The sequence below is a fragment of the Ascidiella aspersa genome, chromosome 7, assembly GCF_963924565.1.
Source record: "Ascidiella aspersa chromosome 7, kaAscAspe10.2, whole genome shotgun sequence".
Classification (NCBI taxonomy): Eukaryota; Metazoa; Chordata; class Ascidiacea; order Phlebobranchia; family Ascidiidae; genus Ascidiella; species Ascidiella aspersa.
This window is the reverse complement of record NC_139453.1, coordinates 25,133,117-25,142,878: the sequence shown is the minus strand read 5'-3', so window position 1 is coordinate 25,142,878 and position 9,762 is coordinate 25,133,117. Positions and strand designations below refer to the sequence as shown.

The 9,762-nt window shown below is 37.7% G+C and overlaps 1 protein-coding gene across 1 annotated transcript; it reads right to left on the bottom strand.

Annotated features, from left to right (window-relative positions):
- Positions 1-3,927: 3,927 nt before the first annotated feature.
- Positions 3,928-7,031, bottom strand: LOC146138633 (uncharacterized). The gene is made up of 11 exons (XM_083394628.1): positions 6,990-7,031; positions 6,488-6,668; positions 6,241-6,421; positions 5,935-6,102; positions 5,710-5,870; positions 5,412-5,622; positions 5,230-5,345; positions 4,952-5,162; positions 4,570-4,882; positions 4,186-4,499; positions 3,928-3,982 (listed from the first exon to the last, which is right to left on the bottom strand). The coding sequence occupies exons 1-11, from the start codon at positions 7,029-7,031 to the stop codon at positions 3,928-3,930; spliced, it is 1,953 nt and encodes a 650-aa protein (XP_083250754.1).
- Positions 7,032-9,762: the final 2,731 nt, after the last annotated feature.

The window sequence follows — 9,762 nt, the reverse complement described above, 5'->3', positions numbered from 1 at the left end:
GTTTGTTATCTACAACCACAGCAAGCCAAATGTAAGGGTTTGCACACGTTCGTAACACAACATTAGCGGAGTGTGTGTTTTTAGAAGAGTGCCAACATATTAGGAAATCGCAACAAATTTGTACGCAGTAGCGTTGATCTCTTTGTAGCACCAAAGGTACGAGCGACGATTATGATCGTTTGTTGCATTAGTTCGTTTGTGATAAAACAGTCCTATGTGCTTAAAACAACAAATATCTTGGTAGTGCCAACTATGTGCAATTGCAATGATTCAGCGAGTTCGGCAGTAACGTTGAGGCTTTTTGGCGACTCGGACGGTGAGGTGTTTGTAACAAGAGAGAGAGGAAATGTGTGCAATGGTGACTCGCGTTTCAAGCGAGCGCCTAGGGACGCTCTTAAATAAACACGATCTCATCTTGGCAGACAAAATGATCCACTTTCTGGGATTAAACAACATAATAGAAAATGGTGATTTAAGTCAAAGCCTATTGGCTTCTTACAGTATGTTTACCCACGCAAAATTTTAAATGATTATCGCGCTTTTTGCAGCGGTTTTAGCAGTAAGCACTTTTTTATTTCCAGATGGGATAAAATTATGTTGGCCACATTTTACTTCCGGGATTACGTGTTTGCTTGAATACCATGCAAGTCAACTTTTGATTGTCATAACTGACTGCACTTAAATTTGACTTGTCGGACCTGTCGTGTTTGTAAAAGCCCTTGCACTAATTGTTTTTAAAATGTATGTTTTTAATTCCACACATACCCAATGTTTGTAAACGGTCGCGTTTAATTGTTTTTAATGTGTAAGAACAAATATCTTAAAAAATTGTGCTTACACCTGCGGCCAGAGTGTCGGCTGTGGGCAGAAATAATGCCAATTAACAGTTTCGCTGAATCAATATAATTGCATATGAAGTAGGCAAGTTAGTTAAAATGCTTTTAAATGCGATAGAACTGTTTTATGTCCGCAAACTTTATTTTTACTAACTTTAATTGAAAAAATTATAGCTGGGTGAACTTTCACTCCTTTCAAAATGTTTTTGTCTGTTTAAAGAAAATCTAATTAGTCTACAGGCGTTATGCATCATGTCATGTTGTGCCGTGGGACTCAAAAACTGTCTGATTGCGAAAAGTGCCGTTATTTCGGACAGTATTCAGACTCCTTTTGTGTGCCTACTGCGCCGCATATCCTTTTAAATTGAATGTTTGCCAATCAATCAATCAATCAAACAAAATCAACAAATCAATCAAATCAATTAAACAAATTTGTGCTCAATAGAGAACAAGAGTTGTGTTTAACGTTAATTGCATATGACGTCACGTTATGTTGGAACATTGTGTCCAACAAGATTGCGTCCAAAACTTTGTTATGATTGTGCCAACATTGTGTGTTTGTAGCAATTTTTTATAACATGTTGCTGATAAATATGCTATTTAATAAACCTCGGTTCCCCACATTTCGTATTCATTTAGTTCACAAGTTCCCAACCCGGGGTACTTGTACCCCTTGGGGTTACGAGGTTAAACATCAAGTGGTACGAAGATCCTTTGGCCACAGAGCGGCTTTTCAAACAGATTTCACAGTACATTTTTATTTTATTTTTTTACCAATAATTGTTGTTATTTAGCAAAAAAACTCATTGTCGTATAACCATGCGTTTTTTAACAGCGCCGTCCGACTTTAAGAGATTGAGAACTAAATATGAGTTTAGCTTCGGCCAGCATTAAACAACAATGCACAAAATTTGGCTTGCTGTATATCTGCTACAAACGGTCTACTATCCACCTCTAGAACTAGAGTGTAAAATACAGTGTAAATATTTGGTGCACAGAAATCGACTGTGCCTCAGGAGGTATTGAACAAACAATATATACATGAAAAATCTTAAATATGATAACCTATTTTTCCTTGAGTAAACTCGAACCATCGTTTAAGCGAATTTTATCATTAAAGCAGCAACAAATAACTCCACTGAGATGTGGCAAACAAAATAATTGACGTTTAATTTCTTTTTGCGATTTTTGTGAGAAATACCTGTTTAACGTTTAATTAAGATCTAAACGAAATGTAAGTTAGCAATATACATCTAAAAAAAAATCCATTAGAAATTTTTTGGGGTACGAAGAATGCCCTGACCTGACTAAGGTGTACGAGCAACAAAAAAGGTTTGAACCCCTGATTTAGTTCGATGTTATTTCAACATGATCTTTACAAGTTCCTTAAATCCTATGGCGAACCAAACTAAAGTAAAACACGGCATGTGATGATTGACAAATAACTTTCTGCACAATATGCCAAAATTGTATTAGTTTTTGGGTACACTAGGCACGGATCTTGATGATAAATTGCAAAGCCAAAACGGTCGAGTAGATCGACATCATTTTGATTAGGACTTGTATCATCTTCAGTTAATGCGACCGAGAAACAATTCAAGCATCACTTATAAAAGATGAAACGCAATTGTTAACAGTCTGAGTTAGAAAGTATGATCATAATTTAGCATTCTGATTTCGAAATCAGAGGTTTGCAGTCATCTTACAACATTCCGAGCATAAGTTGATTTTTGCAAACCCGAAGTTCTCGGATGGGCTTCAGACGTTTTAGATTGCGGCTACTCGAGGCGCTATCTATACAAGACTGCAGCCCCGAACTAAAGGTCGACAATTTATCAACACCGCAGTACGTGTTCAACACCTCAAGGTGCTAAATTATGCTTCTTCTTTCCAAATCTGATTGATAACAATTGCGTCCCATCTCTTATAAGCAGGGTTGCTAAACCGTGCTTATTTCTAAGATTTGTGCTTATTTTTGGATGCAATGTCTTAGAAAACGCAACTGTGCTTGTTTTTTAAGAAATGTGCTTATTTTAGAGGTGTGTGCTTAGTATGCCTTATTTTAGTTTCTAAAAGTGTTCTTTATCACATCTATTACATTAAAGGAGGAGTGAGAGACTTTTTTATGGACATTATTCCTAAAAGATGGATTTCACGTAATCCCGCAATCCTGGATCTAGTCCTGGTCTTCAGTAGTGCGCTTTTTTTGAGTAGCGTGCTTATTTTTTGGTTTGAGCAGATGGTAACCCTGCTTATAAGTGATGCTTGAATGGCTTCTGAGTCACATTAACTGAAGATGATACAAGCTCGTATCGAAACGTCCTAATCAAGATGATGTCGATCTACTGGACCTTTTTGGCTTTGCAATTAATTATCAAGCTGTATTAATTGTGTTCGTATATATATTTCGCGTTCAAAGTTAAAAAACATAAAGAAAATGTTTTGATCCATAGGAGGGAAAACAAGCAAATTGATTGACCCTAGAACCTCAACAATTTGTGTTTGCAGTAGATTCTCATTCCCTATAATACAAGGCTGCACTTTGTTTATCAATGTGGCTTCTCCCATGTGGTTTTAGTTAGTATGATGCTCAACCAAACATTTACTTTTCATTTAAGACTTCGCAAGGATGTCTTTTGTTTCGATTTGGTGCAAGGAAATGCACAAAAAGAAAAATACAATATTCTGGAGCTGAAAAGGTAACTGTTTATGATGTTTTCCGATGCGACAAATTTTGACAGTCAATCTTAAAACATTTAAATCAATCTTAATACAATTAAAAACAATTTGGTACTCTAAATGGGCTGAGCATGTAATATAGTACATTTTGATCATAGATTGTTTTTGTAATTCATCTCGCATAAAACACTTATCAATTGTTATATTTCTATGCTTTCTAAAAACCGTTTGTGTTAGTTGTATGATCTAAATTAAGTAAACTTAATACAGAACCAAATTGAATGCTATATGTATTTATTTATTCGGAAGGGGAAAGGAACATTATATCACACGAAGTAATACAACGAGGTAGAGACGCATTTTAAGATGGAAATTGATATGGGCCTTTTTCCCCGGGAAGCTAAACTTCTGTTCAATAGTAGACGTAGTAGTTTCCGCAGGTGCTGAGCTTGTAGTAGGAGCTACGGCTGTAATATGAAGGAATATACATTTTTAAATTTCACAGAAGAAATGTATATATTTATGGGAACTACAAATCGCTCCGTGACTAAATCAAGACAGAAATAGGCTCTTTGAAAAAGAAAGAAGTCAACTTATTACAATAATATAAATTATAATTGTGAATACGAAACAGAAATCAATTATTTAATATATGAGATGCAATACTTACCAGAACTGGGTGTAGTAGTAGCAGTAGGACTGGCTGGTGGGGTAGCACACACTCCAGCGAAGGTATCCTCCGAACATGTATCTGGGGTAGCAGTAAAAGACTCTGCACTTGGAGCAGCAAGAAAAGTGCTGGACAAGGGCGGGGATTAGCTTAGCGTAGTAAGCATCGAACTCAGCCATAACGACGTTGCAACCAGAGACAAGCTTGTTGGCGTAGGCGGAACGGGATTGGGAGACGTAATACAAGTTGTAGTAGTACTGTCCGTGGAACTTCTCGAGCATTTCGTTGTACTTGTTCCAGTGGGCGACCTTGGCCTGCAATGCGATAAAGCAATACGTTGAATATATATTACTTTCATATCGTTATATCTAAATTGTAACTTACATCCCACATAGCGTTGTAGAAAGCGGTCCTCTTGGCGTCACGGTCATCTTCGAGCTTCTTCTTGTAAGCAGCAATGGAGGCGGCCCTCTTGCTAAGGCATGTGCTGTACTTTCCGATGACGGACTTGATGAGCTCAGCGGCCTTGGTCTTGTAAGCGGCGATGCTCTTGTCGAAGGTGTCCACGCATTCGATGAGCCTCTGGTAAAGCTGTTCCTTGTAGAGAGCGACGGCATCGTCAAGCTTCTTCTTGAGGTCAGCGCTCAGTTTGGCGAGCTCCATACGCTGGGCATAAGTCAAGTAGGTGCTGCCGTTCCTGTATCACAAAATTTGTTATCTATTTGTTCAACATAAATATTGGAATTTTTTGCTTCAATTAACTCACTGGCACACGAAGTAGGAGTACTTCATTCTGTAGATGAAGGCGTGTCTCTCCTTGATGATGGCCTCGTATTTCTCAAGGTATTCGTTGTGGTATCCGATCCACTTGAGCTTCCAGGCAACGAAGGTAGCGGTGTAAGATTTGACGAATTCGTCAACCTTGGCCTGCATTTCGGATTCAATCACAGCGGGGGTCTTGTGAAGGGCATTGAGATCTGAAAGAAAATAATGTCATTGCATCATCTGATAATATACAATTCGATAAAAGTAATGCCTACTTACCACAAGTTTTCAAGTTCTTGAAAGTCATTCCCCTGAAGCAGTAACGGAAAGCACACAAGTTGAATCCAACGCGGCAGTATTTGCGGCTGAAGGAATACCAGCATCCGAGGGAGGCACTGAAAATACAACAACATTAGATATGACACTATTTTACAACTCTTATATGACTTATTGAATCGCACCATCCGTTGTAGTAGCTCTTTTTGTAGAAGTTGAGGCATCCGTTGGTCATGTAACAGCGGTAAGAGCAAGTGTAGAATCCGATAAGCTTAGACTTGTAGGAGTTAAGCTTGGCGGTGTACTCGGCCATGCATCCACGAGCAATGTTGAGTTCGCTGTTGTAGTAGTATGAGGTGACGTAGTTGATGTAGTAGTCGGTGGTGCTCTTAGTGCCTGGTAATCAAAAGTGTGGCATTTGTTGTATTTTAAATCATTTAAGGTGATTCGAATTGAACTGAAAACTGTTACAAATAAACTTACAGTAAATGTTCTGCAAAAGTGTCCTGTAGTAGCTGGTCTTGGTGGTGGCAACAGCAACCTTGAACTTCCAGAAGTTGGCAACATAAGAAGCGATCCTCTTCTCCAAAGCGGTCTTGTATTCGGCGATCTTGGTGAGACGAGTTTCAAGGCACTTCTTGGCACTGAGAAGGAATCATTTGTCATTTAGCATTATTTTGATTTACATTAGTTAAATTTAATCCTTACTTTTCGACAATCTTGGCGTGGAAGTCGATGATCATCTGAAGCTTCTTGCTGAGCAAAGCGTTGTAAGCAACCAAGGCGTCGTATCTCATTTTGATAAGCTTGGCGGTGTATTCAATGATCTTCTCATCCCGCTCCTTGATAAGGGCATCCCTGTCAGCAGTGGCGCAGCTGAAAATGAATATAACGCAAAAGTCAGCAGTGTATTTTTTAAAACTTACACTAGAAGGGAGATAAATTAATGTAGAAAGTTATTACTTTATATGAAAAAAGCGATATATAAAAAAAAATTGTCTTTCTGTAACTTACGACATCTTGTAGTCGTAGTAGATGGTGATGAACTTCTTGTAGGCTTCGATGTATTCGTTGGTCTTCTCGTAAAGAGCGTTGTACCAGGCAACACGCTTGGCAATCATCTCACTGGAGATCTTGAAAAGACTCTCTTTGAGGAGGTTCTTAAGTTCTTCAACGACATCATCGACGGATTTCTCTGCACACAAGAGAAGTTTGAGTCTCTTGTTTTGAGAAAAATTTGTTGCATTTACCGTTTACTTACCAGACCATCCGGTCTTTCCGCAAGTATCATCGGGGTAAACCTTCAAGATGGGCTGGTAGAATTTGGTGGAACACCAGGCGCTGTTGAAACTGATGCTAAACCTGTAGAAGGAGGAGCAGGGGAACACATTGAAGTTGCGTCCGCAGTAGTAGGAGTAGTTGCATTGATATGCGTTGGTGGCCTGCAAAGAAACAATACGTTATTTATTGACGATACATTCATTATTCAAATGTAGTACGTTTATTACTTACTGCAATGCAAGCCAAGAGAACGAGTAATAACTTCATCGCTGTCGTTTTTCAACTTTCCTCCTTGGATAATCGAAACTGGACTGATTTCTTGTTTAAATCTCCCTGGTTATATAGGCTTTTCCCGGACTTAGTTGCACGGACAAAAGACACAAATGGTGCACTCGAAGTGGTATTGTTTTGCCTGGCGCTCATCAGAGCAAAGTAGTTTTCCATCTCAAATTGGTTGTTTGCTCAGTATAACAACCTCTTACTGCATGTTGGTGTCGAAGCTGCAGTAGAGTGGCGGTTTCCATAGATCTGTTTTGCAAAATAGTTCTTAGATGAGCGATGAGTGGTCCTGCTGAGCTACATTATTTTCGTAATTTTATGTTTGTTCTGTAAATCGTCAAATTAAACCTTATTGCGATTGGATTGCATAAAACAACATTACTGGCACTTATTCCGTTACGGCAGTGGAACAATTCACCCTGCATCAATGAAGGGTGTTTGTTCAACGCATTTGACTATTTTTCATCGCGACATCCTTTTTATTAGGGCTGTTTGTTCAAGATACATTGCCTAGAACAGCGTTGTTTCTTTAACACGTTCGGCTGTTTTTTCATCGCATATCCAAGTGGTTTAGAATGCGGATGTTGGACTTGGATGAATATTCTTTAGGATAACAAGCGTTATTTGATGCTGACGAATTACTTGCAGCCATGTAAAAACCAAAACAAAATATAACTGATTTTGCTAACGATACCCAGGGGTAAATACAATCGTGTTTGTTCTGAGGACAGAGAGGTTTTTGTTGTAACACACCCACTCCTGGATAAACATTCATTCTTCTATTATTACTACACGAACATTTCGTATTTCTTTTAAAATTTGCAATATGACCTTTACGTTTTTTAAGCCGTTTGTTCAAGATACATTGCGCAGGGTTGTTTCTGTAAATCGTTCGGCTGTTTTTTCATCGCGACATCCAAGTGGTTTAGAATGCGGATGTTGGACTTGGATCGAATCTTCTTTAGGATAACAAGCGTTATTTGATGCTGGCGGAATATGTTCAACCAGGTAAAAATAAACAACAAATATAGGTGAATTTGTTAACGGTACACACGGGTAAATATTGTATTTGTTGTGAGATAGGAGAGGCTCTTGTAGTAACACTGGCGGTCCTGGAAAAACAGTTTTTTATCGAACCAACCAGAATAACTCGTATCTTTTTTAAAATCTGCAATAGTATCGACATTACGTTATCAGGGCCGTTTGTGTAAGTTATATTGCCTATAGAGCAATTAAGGGTGTTTGCTTAACGCGCTCGGCTGTTTTTGTTTCACCGAATCCAAGTGGTTACAATTGCGGATGTTGGACTTGGATCAAATCTTGTTTAGGATACCAAGCGTTATTTGTAACTGGCAGAATAATGTAAAAGAGTAAAGCAAACAAGTAGAGATGTCCGAATGTGCATACGATTGTACATACGGCGCGTCCCAACAACAGCTAGATATAATTGTTTTGGTTTGGGCAAAGGTTCTTAAATTTGTCCCTTCCAGGAAAACCTTTCCTTTTAATATACAGATAGCTCGGATCTCTTTTAACATTTCAGGACTGTTTTCCTTCGTTTGATATTTTCTTATTTAGCCTTCAAGAATATTACATGTAGTATATTGTTCACCACTTTTATCATTTTTTATCACAAGTAAATATCTTAGTTTCTTTTCAGTTTTTTTAGTTCTTTTTTGTGTAAAAAAAATAATGCCGATTTTGACGTAACTGCGGTATTCTGAATTTTAGTGAGGTTATACTAGATATTTTGTAACCTTCGTAGTTTGTTTTGCATAGCTCCCCTAGGCCTGATAAGAGTTTGTCTGATCGTTTATTTTCCCAAGACTCTTTACTCTATTATTTGTACACAAACCAGCCATGCATAAGACTAACGCATGTTTGGCGTGATATGAATAGGTTCATGTTTTTATTGGTGTATTAAAATAAAATTTGAAACTATTTTGTCGCACTGTAAACAGCAATATAGGCCGCACAATTTCCTACAAATATGCCGTATCGTATAGTATGCATTTCAAAAACTGCAATTTGCCAGTCTTGTAATGACGCAGTTAAGTCGTTTTGGTAAATAAAATTGACTTGCCGTAATTCGTTTTGGACAAGTGATTTAACTTGGGCTTAAGTTTTGGGTATAATGAGTTAGATTTAAATTTATCAGCATTTTTTTAAACAATATTATATAAAATTTAGCAATGTATCTTAAACTTTTCACGTAAACCAATTAAATTGCTACGATCGAGTTGTTTTTTGTTGGTATTGTTCTTGGTTTCGTTTTATAGAGATATAAGTGATTTGGCTTGAAAATTACTTGCTCTAATTATGACTCAACTGGAACTTTACTTAGACAAATAATGTTTTGAACTGGGACTTGACTTGTTAATTTCTATAGAAGAATTGCCTTAAACTTCGGATGTTTTTAAATGACTTAACTGGCACTTAAGTCTATTAAAAATGTTAACCTCACTGCAATTTTCATTTTGTTTTAGGTGGTTAATCCAAACTAGAACCTCTAAAATCACAGTTAATACACACACTTGTAAGCCTTTTTAAAAGCTTTTATCCCTTCTGTGATTAAGTTTAACGAAATCCTGTTGTTGGCCTAACTTTCTGTCGATTTGTGGAAAGTCAGATTAAACTTAACCACACACCATAAACCACCACAATAATCATTTTTTTTATAGATTTACATTTTAAGGTGAATCGTGGCCTGGGATTGCAAACAAGGCTGAAATTCCGATCTTAATTCGGTATCGCACGGCGACCGATACCACTGAAGTATCGGGCGAGTACCGATACAGCTACTGGGCACCAGGTATCGGCTCCGATCCAATTTATCGCACATTCCTAATAACAATTGTCAAACAAGCAAAATAAATGAACATAAAACTTTCCAGATTATTGCTACCAGGTTGTTAGGACATCACTTGCTTTGGCATTAAAAAGATTATTTACTTCCGGTTGTTAATCGACTTGTTT